Below are 23,747 nucleotides of genomic sequence, written 5' to 3' on the forward strand. Positions count from 1 at the left end.
TTTTTTTCCTGAGTTCCAGCCAAAGCTCTCTGTTCAGCCAGGCTGGTCTTCTTTCCCGCTGGCTCATCTTTCGGCACATAGGGACAGCATGCTCCTGCACCTTTAAGACCTCCTTCTTGAAGACTGTCCAGCCTTCCTGGACTCCTTTGCCCTTCAGGACTGCATCCCAAGGCACCCTGTCAACCAGGCTCCTAAACAAGCCAAAGTCTGCCCTCTGGAAGTCCAAAGTAGCAGTTCTGCTGACCCCCCTCCTTACTTCTCCAAGAATCGAAAACTCTATCATTTCACGCTCGCTGTGCCCAAGACAGCCTCCAACCATCACATCACCCGTAAGTCCTCCCCTGTTCACAAACAACAGGGTCCAGTGGGGCGCCTTCCCTAGTTGGTTCATTCACGAACTGTGTCACAATCATTGGTTCATTCACAATCTTCTCTGTATTGTATTGTATTGTATTGTAGTGTATCTCCACTGTATTGTATTTCCAGCAGACATCTGGTAAGTTGAAGTCCCCCATGAGAACAAGGGCTAGTGATCGTGAGACCTCTCCCAGCTGCTTATAGAATAATTCATCTGCCTCTTCAATATTTCATCTGTCTCTTCAGACTTTTTCATAAGTCTGCATCTACCTGAGTAACCAGGTCTGTTTTGGCATGCACCAAGTTACTTTTATAATTTCTGCTATCACAGACAAGCCTTATTTCTTGATAGCACGGAGTACCAGTATTCTGTTAAGTAGTTTGGGGCCTAGGCAGAAAACCTGAAATGGAACCCTTCAAGCTGACTGAGGCACAATAAATTACAGCCAAAAATTCAGACCACCAAGCCGAAACCTCATCTTACAGACCTAGCTGAACTGTTGCTCTGTCCCCAGATAAACTTTGTAGTGCAAGTATTGAAGCTTGCACAAAAGCAACAGACTGTATTAATTCTCCTCTGAAGTGGCACAGAGCTAGCTTCAAGGTGGCAAGCCCAACCGAAGCCTTTTGGTATTGTAACAAAGGGGGAAAGCCTTGTGCAGACATCTAAGCAAGAGCCTCCACACTCAGCAACACTGCTAGTGGTGTCCAGGATAAAAATAGAAACCAGAACAGCATGCCGCTTATACTAGGTCTACATCTTGGACTCCAACCAGGAAAGAAAGTATGAATGGGGTATAATGGAGAAAGAAGCACTACTAACACTAATATTTTTACTGCCAGCACAGGACTGAAAATAAGACTCTTGCCTTTGGGGGATGAAAGTCTTCCTGTTTTAACTATTAATGTTGAATCAACAACTGCCAGCTTCCACAGGTAATTGCCTGCACACTTATTCTCCAATCCTCAGTATCTATATTGCACCTACACTAAGCTGTGGGAGATGATTCTTCACATGTCCTTGAAGAAATGCCAGATATTGGTGGCACTCAAATTTTACTTTCCCAGATGTCTAATTAAAGCTCAAATTGATGATTCATATCAGCAGCTCTATCAGAAAAAAAACTCCAATACTCTGATCCTTTTTGACAGGGGACAGACAGCATGAGAGTTCAGGGAGTACATTCAAATGTTCCCATACTTTCTCTTGTCCTTTCAATCACTTTAGATGCAGTTTCACAGTTGATTTAAGACTAGTCATTCATTAAAAGTTTGTTATTTTGTTTGTTTGTTTGTTTGTTTTTAAAAGCATGTTTTATTTTCACCAGGATCAGTAAAATTATCTGGCTCACTGTGGTCATAGGATCACTAGAACTGCTGAATTTTCAAAAGCAGTAGGTGGTAAAGGGAGAAGGACAGAACAGAGGCATTCCCTTTCAGTGGCAGTCTTTAGTTAAACTGCATTAAGTACACTTAACAGTTTGTAGTAGCACATGATTTAATTGTGCAGTTAATAGCTTTTCTAAATTGCAAAATCACTAAAAAGTTCAGAACCCTAGGAGAATGAAGTGATTAAAAACTGCAAGAGACCACTAGCATTCCAGGCTAGGAATTGCAAATGGACTCTGTGCATTCTCCATCTTCTGCAATTTATTCAATCCAGTAAAGAAGTGTGTATTTTAGTGTGAAAGAACATGTGTAATTCTTCATGTTATTCCAGACAAACAGTTTAGGGGCATCTTCATAAAGTATTAACAGCTTAAATGAAGAAACTGCCAGATAACAAGTTCCATTAGTCTGTTTTTAAAGTCACTAAGTAAATAAGCTAACATTTAACTGAGATCTTGCTTGAAATTACATTTAATATGGCATTAAAGTTAGAATGTTCCTTCCATTTAGGGTAAAGCACATTATGTGAATGCTACAATTACCTCCAAACAGAGCTTCACACATCCACAAACTCAGAGTTAAGTAAAACTTCACTGAAATCTGAAGCATGAATACATACTATTTGTCCACTCTACCAGCCTTAACTCCATCTTCTATTCAAAAATGATTCAAATATTTGTATTCCTAGGTTACATATAACTGATTTTAAAGCTATATACTTCAGTTTCTCTCCTCAGATTCATAAGGAAATACACTTACAGCTTTTTTGATTCCCGCAGCAGAATCTTTGGCAGATAAGATTTTAGCTATCTTCCAGAGCCCTTTCTAATTAAGAACTGCTCTCAGAAAAGTTTTGGATAAGCTAAGTTTTGAAGGTAAGAAGAGTTTTGGGACTATTCACTAGTCAGTGAATCTGACTGCAATACCAAACCCACCTTAGCCAACCAAGATCAGCAGTCCATTTGCTGTATCGTGAACAGTATCCTTGGAAAAGGGAAATAGTAGAAAATGTATAGAACAGTTTCCTACTTAAAGAATTAATGATGTATCCAAGATAAATCTGAAATTTTGATGTTGTGCGTGCAGATGCCTACCTAAATCCTTCCACGTGCTTCACAGATGGGTTTCAGAACACTAGAATAGACCTATCTTTGGTCTATCAGAGCAAACTAAAAATTATCCTCAAGACCGCTCAAAAAGCCAAGGAGATGAGCTGTGACAAGTTTCTGACAGATGAGCAGACCTCAACCAACCACACTTGTTAATAACCACATGCTGGCAGAAGTATCCATCCTCTCCACAATGGAAGTCCTTGAATAAGATACGGGTATGTCAGTATAGGTAAAGCTTGACATGAAGAATTGCTAGTGGTCTAAAAAAAGGCACAATCTCACATGGGAAAAATATTTGAGAAATGGAAGCGTAACCAACATAATCTGCAGCCTGGCTGGAGAAAGGCCTTAGAAGGCACAAAGCCAAGTTTGCCACAGAGATCTTCAGGTACTAAATGAATGAGAGTAAGTTATAACTTTTGTCTTATTAAGCCAAAGGGAGTTGAAGAGTCAAAGAATAAAGGGACCAGATCATCCACTCCATAAATAATGCCTTCCTTTCAAGTACTAACCAGCCATCAAAGTATACTCCCTCTTTCTTAGGTAGGCTGCCATTATAACCAGTTGTGTGATAAAGACTTGTGCTACTGTGAATGGACTAACGGGACCTAGTAATGATCTGATGAGATGCTCTGATGGCCATGTGAAAATAGGGGAGTATTTCAAGTGCCTAAGTATAAGTATCTGGTGCCATTTTATACTCCCTCAAGTATGAGAAGTATCTGCGTGGGTCTGGTAGATCCTGAAGGTATGGAGCCTACAGGAGATCCATAACAACTGAAGACTAGGCAGGGCATCTTGTGGCATTTAGAACAACACGAGACCCTCAGATAATCATATCCCGTTTCTATAAAGGCTAAAAGCTTCAGATACTTCCCCTTCTGTAGGACAAAATTAATGAAGCAAATCAAACTCTTTTCCTGTTTAAAAATAGCTATTGAATCTTCTACTGTTACATTGAAGGAAAATGAGTTTCCAGCACCTAACAAACTCCTGCTGATGCTCTTGTGTGCAGAGTCATTGGAAAGGAACAGGCTGGGGATTACAAGACAGGTGACAAACAAACTGGATCACAGTACCAGGATGCACGTTATAGCAACGGTTACAAACTGTAGCTATTCCTGAATGGACAGAAAGCAGGACGTGACTTTGCTGTCACCAGTCCAGAACAGCGTGTTTTGTGTGGTCTCAGACATGATGCATTTACAGCTTTCAGGAACAAAGTTACTTAAAAATGAATGAGAATTTTAGAAACTTAAATTTCTCCCTTCTACCACACAAAGAATATTAAAAAGATTCTGGTAATGAAGTAGTGGTCTGGAATATGACCTGTATTCTACCAGGAAAGAATTTCTAAGGAGGCTTCCTGAAGAAATGTGCAGTGAGAGGACCAGAAGGCATATGTCCATTACTCCCTTCTAAATTAAGTCAAAATAGACTGAACACTTTCAGTCCAAAAGTCAGCAAATACAGAATGTAATGATTAGGTAGTGTGATATATAAATAATAATATATAGCCTGTATTACTTATATAAAATATTCATACACAATTATCACAGTACCAAACATCGCATTTTATCACTCCACAGGGACCAGACCTGTTGCTCCTACACAAATCAAAAAGTACATACACATTTTCAGTTAAGTGAACCACCATGGAATGAAGAACCAGTAAAGATCGCAAGATCATCATGGTATTACTCTGATATGTTTGAATATTATAATTTCTACTTCAATTATAACCACAGCCTATTCATTACCATTGGAATAGAGAGGTCAGAAAGAAAACCTGAGGTTTTGGTTGGATTTGTAGAACTATGCAGATCTGAAGCCACTGAAACAGACTTGGACTCCTACAGTGCCCTCTTCTGAGGATCATTTTTCAGATTACAACTCTATTCAAATGAGTCTGCTGAAATTATACTGAAAATGTAATATATTAATACAGTCATATAAAAGATATTATATAATTCCAATAAATTACAATGGAAACTGGTACTTTAGTTTTAAGTTTTAAATAAGAGCTATCACGTTCTGGTCAAATGCGATTTCATGGTTCCTTGCACACAATTATATTACTGGGTTTTTAAAGTTTATTTATCTAAAGAGATAAAGATGGTTTCAGCTAATAGAAATTGAAGTGAGTATTAATGGAAATTGTAGTTGTGACAAACTGAAGAAATATTTGGGTCACACTGAATTATATTTTCTGATTCTAACCCTCACTCTATAACCTTCATATTGGGATAACAGTCAAATGATGTTGAAAACCAACCTATTTTTAAAGTACAAACATCTGCCAGGAAATGATACAACCTGAAAAAGGGTTTACAATGTGAGTGCCATTGAAATTTCTTACCAGATTTTCTATAATTCAATGGCCAGTACAGTCTCAACCATCTATTAATACAAAAAGCCAAGAGACACAAGAAAGGGGCAGCTTAAGAATCCATGACCTAAAAATGCAGGAAAAGAATGGGATAAGAAGTTTTCAAAGAAGAAAACTCCTCCCTTCCTTTCTGCCTTCACTGTGTTCATAGAAGTAGATGCTCTTTCCTGTTTTCAGGGTATTGACCAAAACCAGGGCATTTTCACACAGGAGGTATTGCACTCAGGAATAATTGTATTCTCACAGATTTCATCTCTGGAACACAGAAGTTCTGAGGTGTTTTTAAGCTCAATCAATCCCTTCACTAAAAAGGCTTTGAATTTTCTTTTATCACCAGGTTGTTTCAAAGTGGTTCAACAGTTGAGGGAAGGGAGGAGTACAACTTCTAAAGCTATATTTCATAAGGGCTCAAATTGTGGCAATGGTCTCATGGTCTGAAGATCAGTTGCACAGTTCCATGACTTAAATCATTTTGAGTTTAGTACCATCCAAACCCAGGGGATCTCATGACAATTATGCATTACCAGTAAGAAAGGACTGCATCAGCATGTGACAATAGTTCAAAGCTGCAAGAAATAAGACTCAAATTAGGTGAGATTATCAACAGTATCTATTCCTTGGCTTTAAAACACTAGCTTTAGTCTCAGTTCAGTTCCAACAAACAAGAAAGCCATCGCACAAAATCCTCCAGTATCTTCTTGGTACTCTTAGCAGTTTACTGACTATGATGTTGTAACATCCCTGTAAACAGCTATCCTAGGGCAACTTTGAGACATTATTCTGTAAAATGATTAGTTTTCCAAGTCAGCTTACCTTGTGGTATCAATAGCCTCTGGAGTTACATGTTTCATACTCACCAAAACATTTTCACATTTCTTTAGGAAAGCTAAATTTTAGTGTGGATAAGGAACCCACAATAAAGTTCTACTAGTTTGAGGAGTTTTTATACACAATTCAGAAAAACTTTCTATATAAAAAACCTTCCAATTTGTAAATATAGCAAGTTTGATACCTAAGCTACACAAAGGTACTAAGACACCTACTGAAGCTTGAGAATCAGACTGTGGCAAGTGAAATTTAACATTGAGGCATTTTCAGTCACAACATTGTTCTTAGCTTAACTTCCGGCATATATAAAAGTTACATGATAAACAATAAATAAATCAAGCTTTATTTGTAGTTTACTACATCTTTTCCTATCATATACATATTCTAAGACTATATCCCTGCACATTCTCATTTATACAATACCCTCTATAATCCCAGTGTGGATGTACATGTTTATTTCATTCTTAAAAAAAACCCAAACCATTTTCCCATATAGTATGAGTATGTAAACTCATTGGTACATGAAAGACTCTTCAAAAACTCTTCAATCCAGCTTTACAGTAGTTTTTAAAAACTTGCTTAACCAATAACATAGTTTTGAATACAAACTCAAAAATGTAATGAATTAAAAGGCTTACTGAAAAACTAAAGAAAAAGAAAAATCCCAAAATGTTCTTCAGAAAGCCTGTACTCATAAAAGTTTTATACTACAGCTCTGAGAGAAGAGCATAGCACAGGTGGAAGTATGGGTTTGAGGACCACTGAACATTAAATTTTTCCCGATATATCACAATTACAGGAACATCTGTGCTAAGTAACTTCATACTGAACTAATGTGAAAACTCAAGAAGTGTTCAAAAGCTCATGCTCATTTGCTTCTTAGCAGCAACTAAGTGTAGGACTGCTGTCTAAAAATAGGGGCTGAGTTAAATATGCTGCAGTAATTAACATCTTTCTGCAACTACCCCAAATTCCCACTTATTGTTGTAACAAAGTCTCACGATACTTGCAGCTAGAATTAAAACAATCAATTATGATTTTTAGATCACTTTCATCTATTCAAAACAGTACCATGCTCCTCAAAATGGAAGCGAGGCATAAAATAGCGTTCTCTTACCACAAAACCACCCTCATTTCAATAGTGTGTGGAAAAGGTATGATAATGAGAGTGTAAAGACAGACAGATTTGCAAAGCAAAGAGCAGAAAAAACGTTTAGAGCATAAGAAGAGGGGAAGAACAGAAAATACAAGGAAGAACAAGAAGTGGTAAAATAAACATTACAAAAAAAAATGGAGGAGGAGCAAAGATGAAGGCATAAATTAAAGGGAAAAGATACTATACGCTTCTGCCTACAAGTGCCTCATTTTTTTCCCCCTTAAATCCAAAAATTAAAGTGGAATTTGGAACTTGTATTCAGAAGTTTGGTTAAATGCTTGAGCAGTTTTCAGGCTTTTTATGATGGTTAAGGTTTAATCTCAGTTTAAATTTAATCTCAGTTTAAGTATCTGAAAAGGCAGTATAAGCCATCCCATCAAGATAGCAAGCACTTATGAACCAACTGCCAAGCAAAAGTATTCTTCCATAGGGTTGCACAGTAAGTGAACCATGAAGAAAAACAGATAATTGTTACTTACTTTGGGGCCAAGAGAAAGGTACTACATGCTCTAGAAGTAGTAGTCACGACCTGTCATGAATTATAAACAGGGTATGGAGGAACAAGGATCTCTCAGATCTTCAGCCTGTACAGAACTGTAATGGTTCACAGTGCCCCACCTTTTCTAGTGTTCCTGTTACACCCTCTAGTTATACCAAACCATGTATACTTACTCCTTAAAACAACTCAACTCCTTTCTCTCTGGAAAAAATGTAGATCATTTTAAAAGTAAAGTCAAAGAGAACAAAGGGTTCTTCCCCATTTCCCACACATGCAAACACACTCATATCTTTATTTTTAATTTTTGTTTATGTAGCCTTAGGATTGTTTAGAGTTACTACAATGTTTATCCAACACTTAAACCATATTTGGACTACAGTCCAAATGTTAGTTAGGAGCCTCAAATTTTCAAGACAAAATGACCTGAAATCTTAGAAGAATGCTAACTGTACCTGTACTCAGATTGGCGGTCTGAAAGATGAAAGTCTGCTATCCTCACCGGAAAGTCTGTCCTACTAATCTAAACATCATCAATGGACATTAAATCCTGTATTACAGGATTTTTTTCCTTCATCCTAATGCATAAGTAGGCAAAGGAGCTGAAAGCATCTTAAAACATCTGTTGATTCACTTCAGTGATATTCTCACACCAACAACTGGTGGTATATTTATTCTGATGGTAAAAGCCATGATGGAAAAGCACATGTTGCTACCATTCAGGCCTAAGTTACTTCCAGTCTTCTTGCCTGGCATTTTTCCAACCATAAACTGGAACAAACTTGTGGATACACTGTCAAAGAGATGGATGATCCAAGATAATTTGAAATTTTTTATATTTACTCTTCCCCATGGTCCTTTAGAGATATGCCATAACCAATCAAGAATTCTACCTGATATTACAAACAGAAGAAGTGTACAGGCTGAGACTCAGGAGACTAAAGCTTCCTCAGAGCAGAGGTCTGACCTCACGCAGGTCTCCTCAAACAGAGGAAAAATTAAACAAAGGTTTACTTTTGCAAAGAAGGAGCTAAGGAAGCTTATTTTGCAACTCTTCTAATTATCCAGAGCAAATCCTGATATAACAATGAAAAGGCCACACAAGTTACCAGACAGAAAATAATATCCCACAGACAGATGGCCAGAACAGGATTTATGAATATTTTGGCATCCAGGAAGCCCCAAAGTATTCTAAGATAGCATTCACTTCATATTGCTCACACAATTTTCTATGATTAAATATCATTGAAATGGCTAAAATTAAAGCTAGAAACTTTGGTAGCTCATGGGCTCATGGGGGTCTGCTACATCTGGTATTTAAATTAAAAATGATTAGCAGTTAGACAGTTGATATTTAGATTTCTATAAAAATATTTCAGTGTTGCCCTCCAATTAATTTTCATCTCTAAATCAATGAGCTAGACAGAGATATAAACAATTTTAACAACTTATTTGCAACAGATGGCTAGAATGCCTCTTAGCCTATATATAAGTAACAAAAAAAAAACCCTCACTCTGAGTCAAGAAGGTAAGACTACAGCATTGGATGGAGTACACAGAAACTTTGCCAGTCCATTTTATGGGAAAAGCCGGGGTTGCTTTCTTAATTTGAGTTCATACAGATGTCCTAGAGAGCTTGCCTACACAGATTCTATCCACTGCTGCTATGCCACTGCAAGTCTGTCACGGGACTAACAGAAATCACTGCAATACACTTTGCTGCAAAGATAAATGACATTTTTATCTACAGACTGTACTTCTCTTTTGCCAGCAGTAAGTGCTTGGCAGCCACAAAGCAAAGCAAACCAAATCAAGGTATTCATGTGGCTGAAATTTAACCCTCCCTGTCCTTTCAGTTATTCTTCTGCTGGATCAATTCTTTTATCCAGATTGCCTTAGAAACACTACCCCTAACACAAGGGAAGGGAGGGAGAAGATGGAGGGAAGGTAGAAAGACAACAATGCTCCCTTTCAGTGACAGAAGAGACTAGTATACAGTGATCATGAAAAGGGTCTCAGGTTAGATACATAACGACCAGAAAGTTTCGTTCAGAATTTCAAGTAATCAACTTTCCACAATCAACTTGAGGCCATTTTTTGTTATAAACCTATGCTCTAAGTTATTCTCATCTTATTAAGTAGTACACCTGGTAGGGAAAAATAAAACTGGTATTACAGTAAAATAGCTAGCTAGTCCATTTTATGCCCCAAATATCTTCAAATAAGTGAATTTGACATTAAACATTAACCTCTCCTCGTGTATATCTAAAAGAACCTGGTCAGAGAGTATTGCACTCTGACAAAAAGGGAAACAGTAACTGAATCCAGAATCCTCCAATTCAGACTGAGAATTCTGACGGGTATACTAAGAATGGAAGAAATAAGTAGTATAACACATCACTGTACACTAGTTTTCCTAAATTTAATGTTTTGATCTTATCAGCCAAATCAGGCTCAAGCAAATCTACTGATCTATGTGGTTTCACACTTGCATCTGAAGAGGACAGCTTAATTGGAAGCTGAAAATGAGATGATTGCTTTTGATCTCTGGGGAAGAAAATTCTCTGGCCTCATAATCTTTTAGGGCAGGGGGGGAAATAAAAAAATTTAAAAAAAAAATCAGCAAAACTATCATCTGATAGAACCACACAGCACAAATATGTACAATGAAACTTCAGTAAGGTCTACAATGTACTAATACATAACATATCTTGATTAATTTTATCCTAAAAGATTGAATGCTATTCTCAATATTTTAAATGTGTTCGACTATCTATGTCTTCTTACTCATCTTCTTATTGCAGGAGATCATAATAAAACTTCTAAATCCTCTACTGAGAGGCTGAGAACAGAAGAAGGGAAAGGTGTATTCAGGTTGATTCATTATTAAATGAATGATCTACATACAGAATATTTTTAAAGTACTTTAGCTTGTTTCATTTTTGGCACTTTACGTAGGTAATTCACCTAGTAAACAGGAGGCTATCAACCTGAATACACCTTTCCCTTCTTCTGTTCTCAGCCTCTCAGTAGAGGATTTAGAAGTTTTATTATGCTCTCCTGCAATAAACCAGCAGAAGTGATTCAGAATACTCTTTAGAGAGTTAACAAGTTCTACAAAAGTTAAGGATAGACAGTATTCCCTGTATGCTGTGCTTGAAGCTTTATCATTTACAATTACAGTTCACTCAATGTGCACCCCAACATGAGGAACAAAAGGGGAACAAAAAATAAATATTTAGAACAGTACTAGACACTGCTGAGATGTCTTAAGTAGCCATTAGACACTTGATTCCATCACACATAACCACGACCTTTATGGAATACACTAAGAATTCATAACTATAAGATACTAAGAAAATACTACAAGAGCAGGAAACATTTTAAAGCATTTAACAAAAGACTAGAGATCAAAGAACAGTTGAGGTCAGAAGGGACCTCAATATTTTGTCAGAGCTAGCAATCAAAATAAATATGTCCAATGTGTTTCTTCCTGTAGTTGCTCAAGAGCTTAATTTCTGTGTCGTCGTCCCCCCCAACAGTTATGTCAAATTCTGAGCACTTTAAATTGAGCAATACTTCAATAATTAATCCTAAAAGTGTAAGCTTGAAACATGCTTCTCATAAGTACTTGTTAACAAATAACTTTGTTATGACTGAAGCCCGTGATCAATCTGAATTCACCATTTTTTTCCAATCTTAATTGAACACCAAGAAAGTTTGTTTCTGTAACCTGCAATTGCCTGAAACAAAGCTGAGCAGCCCCAAGAGTCACTGGTTTTTTGCAAGACTACAGCTCCCAGCCCCATTTTGCTCTCTACAACGACCATCGAAACTTCTGACCAAGTCAGCTGTTTTCAGAAGACACCCTTCCAGACGGCACACACATTTGGTCCTAGGATCTATATACTAGGACAGCTGAAGCAGTCACTACCTCCTGTGATGCTCACCTCCTTGCAGAAACAGGGATGGCTGAACAGCTTGAAAATCAGTTCCTGAACTGCTAGACGGCAACTCAATGCATTCCTGGAAATCAACAGCAACTTTATTTTAAACATCTTCATGTATTAGGTTGCAAGCTGTAACGGTTCAGGAGCTGTTCACAAACAACTCAGCAGTCCCGACAACTCCTGCAACAAGGGCAGTGCAAAACATTTAAGCTGGGATGCATTACAGTGTTATCTGCCATCAGATATGTTGCTTCCCAGAAAACTGTTGAAATTGTTCTTCCTAGTTAGCCCTGAGCAGGTATTTTCACTCCAGAATATGAGTGTCCTGCTGTCATTCCAGTTAATACATGTTAAAGCTGAATACAGTTCATATGGAAAAAGAGTTATTCCGAAACTGCTATTCACATATAACTGCTTCAAGAACACCCTCTAAGTATTTCAAGACAAATAGGATAAACCAAGGACGTTCTTCCTCACAGCATTCATGATCAGAATTAAAAATGCTACCCTTCAGCTAAAGAACAGAATATAAAACTAAGTATTCTTGGTTAATGGGTAATTCGATTAAAGTTTTGCAACAATTTTAAGCATATTGCTCAAAAAAGGATTTTTCTCCATAACTGGTAAGTATTCCAAATTTTTCTTTAGGTTTCTAAATGCACAAGAAATCAGCTCAAAGCGTTGCACCTTTACTTGTTGGGAATTAGCTCAATGCACAAAAAATCAGTTCAAAGCGTTACACCATTACTTGCTGGGAATTGGCTCAACTTGAACAAAAGCAGCATATGTTTCTCAAAAACTAAGGTAAATTTTAGTGAATAAAAATGCAAATATGCATTTTAGCAGCCTTGAATTTATTAATCTGATAGGTTTAATTTCCATTTTCCTGCATCAGCTTTATTTATAAAGTGTCGTGCCCTATAAATATGCTGTTATTTTCTATAGTCAAGCACCCTCTTAACAAATCTTCTCATTAATATGTAAATTTAAAGTCAATCGGTCTTCTCCCTGACAGCGCCATGAATTCCTAGTGCACTGTATAATCGGCTTTGACTTGGCATCCACTATTTATCATCAAAGATGTCAGTTAGAAAAATTATGGAAAATGCACTGCAATTGATATGACTGCAATCTACTTTGTCAACACTTAATTGTTCCTCAAATCATACATTTACATATAAACAGCCTAAATACTGATCCATAATGATGCAAATAAACTAAATTAAAAATCTCTTCTACTGCACAAGATGCCCTGTTGTATGATGAGTTCATTTAAGAACCTATTGACAAAGGCATGCATTTCAACTAGCCCCAGAAAAAAATTCTGCTAATTTAATTGCTGAGTAGGTAGACAAACTAAATTTTGCACTGAAGCTCATGAAAGTGGAAACAAAGTGTTATTAATACTACACCACTGATGACCAATTTTAGGTTGACACAGGCAGTATTGTTACACAAACCTTTTACATTCCTAGAGCAGAAGCCACAGCAACAACTGTCATCCATCCGGTTTCAGTGAAAAAAAGTACATTAGAGTCTTAAAAGAAACATAATCCCATCAAGACCTCCAACATCTCAGTTCAAGACAGGAGGTCACATCCCCCTCTTCTGCTCTTCCTTTGTCCGATCACAGACTAAAACTGGCTTAAACCAATAGTGAAACTGTAGCTTTAGGCAAAGCAAGTTATCAATTTTGATGCTTTCCAACGGTCAGAGAGAAGAATGCAAGTTACTTTATTTCAATAAGCAACATGTAATAAACACTGCCTCAAGGACATTAGGAAAACATATTACTTAAGTGTCTCATTATCTAAAAATACTTTCCTTACTTTAAGCAATTTTCTGGAAAGATGTGTTCTTACAAACAATTTAATTTTCGTCTGAAATAAAAGAGGGAGTTCCAGAACCCAACTGGTAGAGCAAAAATATGATTCTACTTCAGACATTTTTGCTATGTTTCTAGTTTTTTAATCATTATAACCCCTGCTTATTTAAGAAGAAGTGAATATAACTGTAAACTAAATCAGACTGAAATTAGCTGTTTGTCCAAATACATCTCCTTATAATTATTTTCACATATTATACATACATTAACATAGAATGCCACTGCATTTCAGTCTGATTCCCAGGCAAAGGGTATTAAAAGACAGAGTTTGAAAGAACTCCATGATAGCTCGTGTCATTCTGTATACCAATGCTAAAAAAAGAAACCTTTAAAAAATTGTTAATATGCTAATTACAAACCACAATAATCTGCACTGAAATAATGCCTGAACAGAAGTGCTAAGACACATTAGCTGAGCTATAGCAGAACTACTTTAGTCTAAAGAAATACAGAGAAATAAAACAAAATCAAATGATGAAACTTCCTGTAAGGATCACCTTATATTACAAGTAGGTACCCCAAACATCCTTTTATGCAACCGTACAAAGTCCATCGCCAACTACTGCTGTAAAACAGTACATATCACTGAATATGTACATCTTTAAACATGAATTAGTTTCAAATTAAATGGTAAAACTGAACAGTAGTAACCCCACCAAGCCTGTAATAAATGCAAACAACCGGAGCTGTGGAGCAATTTTATACAGTTCTTTCCAGAAGTATTCTGTCTTTTAATTTAAACTGTTATTCAGAGTTAAATCCCTGTTGAAACCAATGTTAGTAGCATCTATTTCTTGAGCTGTCTACTTTTTTGTTGTTAGAAGTGATAGGATTTGTATCTTGAATATCTCTTTTTATAAATTTTAAGTAAGAGTATACTCATATTTACATAGTATAAATGAAAATACCTCAACATTTTTTACATTGCACATTTCAAAAACATATACTCAAGTGTCCACACAGTCCCTCAGCACATTAACAAAGCCTAGACAAGTAACATAATGTTCACCATGCTGTGATACTGGGTATTCTTATCCACAAAGAAAGTAGATTCTACCCAGTTTCAGGACAGAACGGCAAACCTTTCTAGCTCTGACTCACATAAAATCTCCTAGAGCAAAGAGCCATGTCGCTCAAAGAACCACAGAAAAAGGACTCTCTCTGCTGCCCATGGGATGTGCCCGGGGTAAATCAGAACAGGTTATAGCCTGGAAGAATTGTCATGCTCTGAGGAAGGGTGGATGCCTTGTGTTAGTGAAGCCTTAGAGAGCTAAGACTTACGCATTTGATTTCTATTTTTATTAAAGTCTGCATAAAAATGCATCTTAAAAGACTAAGTATATCCAACAATGGAAATAATTCAGAATGCAAGCACACAATAGTAATTTTAAAAGTCACAAACTTACCTTCCATGGGCTTACAAACTGTGTACGTGCATATCGAGTTAACATGTGGATTATAACAACTTGACCCCACTCTTCCACGTCAACCAACAAGTTACAGAGCTTTCGGTAGTTCTTGTGAATCAGATCTATTCTATCTGGACACACTTCCTCAAATGCCATCACAACGCTCCCAGCTACCAGCTAGAAAACAAAATATAAACCAGAAGGTCAGTGTTCCTTCTACAGTTCATCCACAAGTGAGAATCAGAATTAATACTAGCAATTCTCAGCAATTTCAAATTGTTTCTATTCAGTGAAAAGAAACAACAACAAAAAATCCTAAGCTACAGAAATGGTATCTTATTTAAAATAGAATTGGGGTAAGTTTATTGGAACGGAGAAAACATTTGCTGTTTCTATTACACACATAAATCTTAGCTCCCAGCCCTGAAGACACAGTGCGATGTAAGCATAAATTTTTTTTCTTACAGTTATAGTTTCCAAATAAATTATTAGAGGACTTGCAATTAACTCAGAAATAACAGGAAACAACAAGAAGTATAATACAGCGATATGCCTGACAAGGTCTATTGGGATTCTCTTATCAACACTGGTGTGATCAAACTAAAGAGGAGCTGGGGTAAGTTTCCCAGCACTACTGGGATCCAAACTTCTCTCTCGATATGGCCAAACTAACTGTCATATGAAATTTTATATTTAGAGTTTCATGAATACACTTTGCAAAAAAAGGCATGAAAATCAGCAATACAATACAGAGATATATTAATACTTTTCCTCAAAGAACACAAGCAGAATTTCTGCATGTTGTTCAGCAATTCCCTACCAGTTCCAAAGTTACAGGAATGGATCATTTATGCCCTGCTATGTCCTCACACAATTTTTTGCCTCCATAAGAAATAAATCTTTATATATACACAAAGATCCTCATACTGACTATGAATATAAAACCAGCTTTGTTTCCATGAGAAAATTAAATAGATTATCAACATTCTAACACCTCAAGGCTTATTGAAACCTTCTGATAGGATATTTTCTTTTAAAAATAAAGAAAGGAAACATATTGGGATTCCTGTTAAAATTGTGGCAGCAGGTTACTTTAACTGTGGGAAAACATCAAAAGCTGACCATGCATTATAAGGACATATCACTGTGTGCCTGGAATTACTGTTCTTTCTCTTCTAATTGCTTTAATTAAGATTTGTTTTGTGTCAGAGTACATGTTAAGTCAAATAACTAAAATGATGAGACTTTATATGAAGCAGCTGATATGTATGCAGTTAGCATGCATGCAGTATAGCCTTCTGGCAGCAAATTAATGTCATATTCTATCTGAGCACTGGGGATCTGCATTTCAACCTCTAAAATTTCCCCAATGACTTAAAGTAAGCAATTAAATAGAAGTGCAGTTTATTGAAATGGTACTTTTTGAGAAATATTAAATACAATGATATTCATATGTTACATTTTTCTCCCTGTATTTGGCTGACATTTGGTTTATTAGTATGCGCCCAACATTACAATTGAAAGAAAACAGCTCAGAATATAGTCTTGCTATTATGCTAAACAAGTTTCAGGCTCTGTGGGGATTTTATGAATTACCAATAAGAATAAACGTGAAGTTGCATTTATTGTCTCCAGCCCCATCCACATACTGGTACCTGCTGGTCCCAACAAGTATACAACTCATTCCAGGGAGCAAAATTTGATTATTTGATAGAGCTAAATAAAACACACTTTACATCTAAAATAATTTGCTTTTTTTTGCTGTATCACAAAAACAATAGCGCTTTTTTTTTATGTTGTTGTACTAAACTTTCTTCTTAATAACATGCTGCAGTAAGCTATTCTGTAATTAAAAACTGCAGCAAGTTGATGCTCAGGTGTGGGTTCAAAGCTCAGCAGAAGACAGTGGTTAACTCCAGGCAAACCACTATCAGTTCTGAGTAGGTATTCAATTAGGCCAGATAAGCTAAGGATGGAAGAGAGGAAGGGTGGGAAGAGTTGTGTGTTAGACCTCGCCTGCAGCAAAGCAATGTTATCAGGATGCAAAACTCTGAACTACAGTTAAGGCCAGCTTGCAGAGGACAGTGTGACGGACCTGAAGTTTTAGAAGAAAGGGATGACACTTTTAGACCACAGAGACTTTTTTTTAGGTCACTGTCCCATAGACTTTATTATGGGTATTCTACTACTCCACACTACAAGACAGCATAGGGTTTCTTGAGAGGTTTGACATAGAAGGGCAGAAGAGGAGGGAGGGAAGGAGGGGGGAAGAGAGAGAGAGACTGACACACAGAACGATTTATGACTGTAAGAATAGTCGAAGCCTAATATTTAAAAATACCCTTTGAGGTTCATAGGTGAAGGTCAGCACAGATGCTGGTGTCCAACTGTAGTTCTGGAGTGGAAACCCTTGCCTTTTACTGCTACTAGTACCGTACACACATTTTGCTTTATTTCTCTTTCATTTAGATATGATATAGTTTGAAAGCTGACATAAAATAATACACATAACACTAGTTTAGATGTTTTAAAACTGAGCACATATCCTATGAACAGTGCTGGCTTTTTAAAAGTTCAGTTACTGTGAGTAAAACACACCAATTTGATACAAAAAATAGTCATACTGAAATACAGGAATTCTAAATAGTTACTTATTCAATTCACATCAGTCACCTACTCAAGTTTACAATAAGAATGCTGTCACTTGCAAACGCTTAAAGGATATTAATAAAAATTTGAACATGCACTATGAAATGCAAGAGGTGCACTGGATGAACAACATTTTATTCCTGTGGCAAGTCCCTAGATTTACAAGTTAACACAGGAATTGTCATACATGACACTATTTAAGATCATGCCCCTCTCCCCATTATTGCATTTTCCAAAATTAGGCTTTTCATTTGAAAGGGGGGGAAAAAAGTGAGAATGTAAGACAGATTGAAAATGCACTGGTAACAAGAGGATTTATCTGAGAAAATTTCCTAATGCTTTCTTAATAAAAGATTATTTTCTAGTTGACAGTTTCCCCTATAGTATGATCCTACTATACATCTAAACTTCAGAGGAACAGCTAATAATCTTTGTTTATTAAATGTTCAGCATTCCATAAAAATATTTAGAATTAAAACAAAATGATCCAATCAGAATATAAAACTAAAAAATATCAGTTTCCAAAAAACAGTCAGTTAATTTCCATCTCACTGTGTCAATAGTAGCTTTTTGTATAAGGAGAAAATATAAATCACTCCAACAAAACTAGCAATGAGCTCATCAAATTCAAATGCTGCTTTCCATTTATGTATTTTTTATATTAAAGCAATAAACATGGTTCATTTGTCTTCCACGGGTTGCCACATTTTTCTGTGCTGTTGCTATGAACTTCAGCCATTAGCTGTGCTCCAAGGTAAACTACATGAACCATCAACAAAAGTGACACCCAATCTATGGAGTTCATATTTTCTCCAGATTATCTATGCTAGTTGACAAGCTGGTAATGAAAAAAATCACACTAAGCAAATGGTTCCTCTAATAACAATAAATTTTCTATAAAATTATGAAGGGTACAAAACGTTTCCTTGCATCTATTTTGTCATGAATTCTAATTAACGCTGCGAAAACCTGAGAGTGCTGGGTCATCACAAGAAGTACATCGAGGTTTGATTGATAATACAGTACAAGTTGGCCTATGCTGCCAAGATTCCGCTCTCTTTAATTAATGGCCACCCCACCTGCCCTAATCATATAGCCCAAATGATATTCCCCTTCTTATTTCAATTTTCTGGAGGTAAGGAAACTGGAAAAGATCAGTCATTTATCTTCTAATAGCTGGATAATAGATCTATCACAATAAAACATCTGCACAAACTCCGTAATTTTTTTCCACAAAAGTGAAGCTTTTACCAACATTAAATCAATAAGTTAAGAAAACATTGTCTTATCCACACATTTGAGTTCTAAACTAAAATATTAACTTATTAACAGAAGCCTACTGTTGAAAGGTAGAGAGCCCAGCTTTCTTTCCCCATTATCCCCAAATACACTGCTTTAGTTTAAAAGATCAAGATCTTCATTGCAAAGCCATCACCAATTCCTAGGATCATTTTTTTAATCTAAAGGGTCTCACTTTGCAAGAATCTGCGCTTCATCTAGTAACCATGCAGTCTGCGAAAGAAATCTCAATACTCACACGTTTGTATAAAGTCTTTTCACCCCCAAAATAGAATTCATACTAAGTTGCATCTGTAGACTTAGGAGTAAATTATCACACCAGAACAGAATAATAAATTTGTTTAAATATTAGCAGTAGTTTAAACGTGATTAAAACACTCTTATTAAAGAAAAAAAATATTATTTAAGCAGAGGCTAAAGGAAAATTTAGCCTTTAGAAAAGAGCGTAAATCTTAATTAGCAATAAACAGATTCCATGCAATAAGCTAATTTACTGTGAGTCTTCCCCCAAAACTTGCTCTATCCCTTCCCATATTACTTCACAACAGAGGTTTCTGGGGACACAACATCAGGAGTACATACTTGGGAATCAATGAGCACCTGCAAGTCTGGCCAACATGTTTTGAAATTTCTCACTAACATTCTTCTGTCTTAGAAGAGTTCAAAAGCAGTGCTGCACTCTGTATACTACCTGGTCCCAGAACAGGAGCTATAATAGCAACAGCTATGACATAGCACAAAATATGTGGCCACATACTAACCCAGTTCTCTGGATGGGGCTGAAAAATATTCATTTTATCATGCAGCACGTGCATTTATATTTCCACACAAACATCATAAACCTTCCAAACCATTATAAACAGAGGTATCTGCCCAAACAAAATAAAATCAGATCAAAGTTAAATATGGAAACCTGCAATAAATTTGGACATTTTTAATATGCCCAGCATCCATACAACTACATCCCAGCTACAGGTCTACATTCTGCCTTTTCTTTTTAGATGCAGCTTTAGATACACTTTGGGACACTTTAGTTTGGACTGAGGGATGCAAGTCAAAAGTTCTTTTTGCTTTACAGGTTTGGACAACAGACATGATTCCTTTTCAGTATCAACATGGATTTTTTTTTTTTTAACTGCTGTAACTCAGGTATCATTAATGAACTTGATTTTTATTGTTGTTTACACAGAGTTATGAAATACACAGGCTACAAACACAATGCAATTCTACAGTCCTTCACAGTACGCCAAAAGCAACTTAAGCAACAAAACCTGCCTTAAACACTATGCCTCAAAAGCTAGATCATCAGGCTTGTTAAGTGAATGGGAAAAAAAAAAAAAAAGAATGAGTGAAGTGATACAGAATCAACCAAAAAGAAAAAGGGAACTAGTTTCCTCTAAAATACCCAATTATACCTTCACACATGACTACGTGACTAGCTATATTACTTTCTGAGAAAATCATTTTAGCATAATACGCACACATGCTCTTATCTTCTTTTCTACATAAAATCATGTCAGCTGCTCAATTATCTAGAATTACTAGAAAAATAAAAGGAGCAGGTGTTCATGCTTTTGTACCTGCTTATCAAAGTCTGAGGTACTTTTTCCTGTAAAGCAAGGGTAAAAACATAACTAGGAGTTTAAGTCTCTATAATAACAATACTTGTAAACATCTTATCTGTTTAAAAATTAAATACACTGGCACAAAATCACAGCTTTGTTGATACACTCTAATTCCCAGTTAGCTACCCTTGAGGGTATCTTAACGATGGTTTGCACTTGATAATTTTGCATCTTAGATTAACTGAGAGCTCAGCTTTTAATTGAATCTTCGTGTTAAGTCACTTAAGGAGTAGAGCGATCTTTCATTTATCTCACCAGAAATTTTAATGAAGTGCTGGGTTAAGGTTAAATCTCAGCTTATTTTAAGTTTTACTTACCTCAGCTTATATTAAAATTTACTACTGATTGAGACCTAAAAAATGAACACATTTTATACAGTCTGATAAAATGGCTTAATTTTACTGTAGTAGAATTCCCATACAGACAGTTTCTTGCTATTTCAAATGTAAAATGACTCTGACTAATTTAAATACATTGTGCCTTTTCTGTGCAACATAAACTGCATTAATAATCCACAATAGCATGTTCTCTCTGAACACAAAATTCTGGTTTACATAAATTTAGAGGCATCTATGTTTAGTAGCTATTCTATCTCTTTAATGTAGAGATGATGTCAGTAAATTTCAAAAACCCCACTTGAGGTCAAATGGTTATAGAAAATAAATGAATTATGAGTAACAATTTACTTTTTATTAAAGCGAAGTCTCAAATATCACTTGAACAACATTCAACTGTTATGTACATCGTTAATGTTAATAATTACACTCTCCCTCCAAACATGTCTAAAACAAATGAAATAAGAACAAAAAAAACAAACAAAAAAAATCACATGGTGGATTTTCCCGCATCCAGTTATTATATACAATGCATTATGGCTTGTCCAAGGATTATGAGCCCTTAAGTACACAGAAATACCACAAGTAACCTGACATTTCCATCAAGGGTAAAAACGGTGAACCACTGATGTCCAACAATTCCCCAAGTCACTAAGATTCTCCCACTCTGGTAAAGACACTATTTAATGAAAACACCATCACTTTCCCAACAAACTGATCTGCTGACATTAGATTAAAACTACCAGGGGATGACAACTAATGTTGACCTAAGGAAACAGCTTCTGTGCATTTAAATTGAAGGAATCCAAAGATTAGTGTCAAGTAAACACTTCTGGTCTGAGTTCCACGTTGTCACCCTACGAATTTCAAATGACTGTCAAACAGGCAACAGAAGCTGCAAAAACCTGAGAAATACCGCTAATCAAACACATGCGCTTCATAGGCTATGACAAAATGCTGTTGTTCTACAGCTCGGACCCATTTCTAGAATTCCTGTGGCAACAAACCCAACTTAACTTTCTTCACAAAGACTGCAAAGTATTTTCTAAAAGCTTTTGTCTTTATGTATGTAGAAGGAGCCTTTTCTTTAACACTGTGTATGAAATTCAGCTTCCCTTAGATAATACAAAAAGGTCGTTCAAATTAATACAAATTTCCCAAGAGGAGCTTAAATAAGACTTAAAAAGTAGCCAACCTAAGGCTATATAGGCTACATATGTACACACCTGTACATAAGGACCACCACCCATAAGCAGCTACATCTCCTCCAATTTTAAAAGCTAAAAGTAGCTACAAGTGGCACACTGTTTCCTCCACTGTAAGCAAATTGCTGTGTTCTCCAATTAGAGGCAAAGAATAAGCTCATTTAGATTGGAGTTACCTGCTAATAAAACAGTTGTGCACTACGCACCTTCTGTTAGTAAATGTGGAGGCTTTCTGGGAACATTCAGTGAAACATGACAAAAGGTAACTACTTAAGGTGAATATTTTCCGTGTTAGACTGGTCTTGCCAAAGCTATCGAGGATTAGAGACCAATCCACTTTAGATCACAACAAGCTGTGGAGTCTGGGATGAAAGAGCACATATTAATAGTTGGTTTTGATTCAGAGATTCCTGAAGAGAGATTTACAGGGTTCCTTTCTGGAATAATAATTCTTCATATCACTTCCTGAAAAGGTAAAAACTTCTGAAGCTGAGATGTCTCAGCCCAGGCTGGAATCAGGTCTTGCTAGGGAACAGACCGAGAGGAATCAGAGGGAGGAAAGAGTTGCAGCAGTTAACCATATTATGTTTCCAAAGAGGTCCAGAAGACCCAATTGTAGACCACCTTTCTTAGCTTCTTGAATGTGCTGACAGAATAGCATAACTTTGACTGTTGCTTCAGCTGGTATCTTCATAAACACAGTGTCTATTATGCAGTGTCACAGAGGCACCAGAACTGTGGCACATACTAAGCAATGAGCATTAATCCCCTTATAAGTAACTCCAAGTTCCAGGATCAGCGTGCTGGGGAAAAAGAAGATCCAAACCTACTCTATACTTTTTTCCTCTGACATTTTGTTAAAGTTAATGTGTAAATGACCAGTTGTTGGATAACTTGCCATTTACCATAAGCAATAAGGACTAGGAAACAAGAGTGGAAGCTCAGGGATTTTATCTTCCTGCCATGAGCAATAAAAAGAAACAAAGATGGCTTCTCAGCCCTTTATGCCCCCCCAGGTATAAAGAATCTAATCTTACATTCACAGATTGCATGCACACCAAGAGCATGAACCACGAAAAGAAAATACACAAAGAACCACAGGGGGGGCAACTCCACAGAAGCACGAAGGCCTCTGACAAATGAGTACAGGTCAAGCATAGAGATGCAGTCAGGAGAACTAACTGATTTACTGTCTGCTGAGCCATTAAGCTCTCACGCTCTCCTTCAGTAATCCTTCAGTGGAAGTTGCAAGATGTCTTTTAGAGAACAGCACCATTTATGTCCTGAACACCTGGACTGTGCTAGAACAAACAGACAATATATTCCTGTGTGTTACAAAAACACTTGGCAAATAGGAGATGAAGCAACACGCTGTCTGGTACCTAGTAATACTTTCATTTACTCAAAAAGGATTACATTCACTAAATTAGTAATCTGAACAAGAACAACAAGAGAATGTTTTAATTTACAGCTCTGTTTCCTATTTGAAGTCTGTCTATGACTCCTTGCTCAATTACCTTTCTGGCTTAGACTTCGGAAACTTATTTGTAGGGTACAGGAAGAAAAATATAGTGTGAGACCATTGTGAGACATCCAGGAGTTCATACAGAAAACCTGTACCTATATAGGGCAGGCAAAATATAACAACAGGAGTGTTAAATTT

At 36.5% G+C, this 23,747-nt stretch overlaps 1 protein-coding gene across 1 annotated transcript in view; it reads right to left on the reverse strand.

Moving 5' to 3' along the window:
* AP3B1 (adaptor related protein complex 3 beta 1 subunit) overlaps positions 1-23,747 on the reverse strand; it is a 169,033-nt gene that overhangs the window by 105,584 nt on the left and 39,702 nt on the right. The window contains exon 7 of the mRNA XM_009280300.2: positions 14,969-15,148. Coding sequence (XP_009278575.1) covers positions 14,969-15,148 — 180 coding nt within the window. The remainder of the gene's footprint in view (positions 1-14,968; positions 15,149-23,747) is intronic.

This window comes from Aptenodytes forsteri, unplaced genomic scaffold, assembly GCF_000699145.1.
Source record: "Aptenodytes forsteri isolate BGI_AS27 unplaced genomic scaffold, ASM69914v1 Scaffold387, whole genome shotgun sequence".
NCBI classification, from domain to species: Eukaryota; Metazoa; Chordata; class Aves; order Sphenisciformes; family Spheniscidae; genus Aptenodytes; species Aptenodytes forsteri.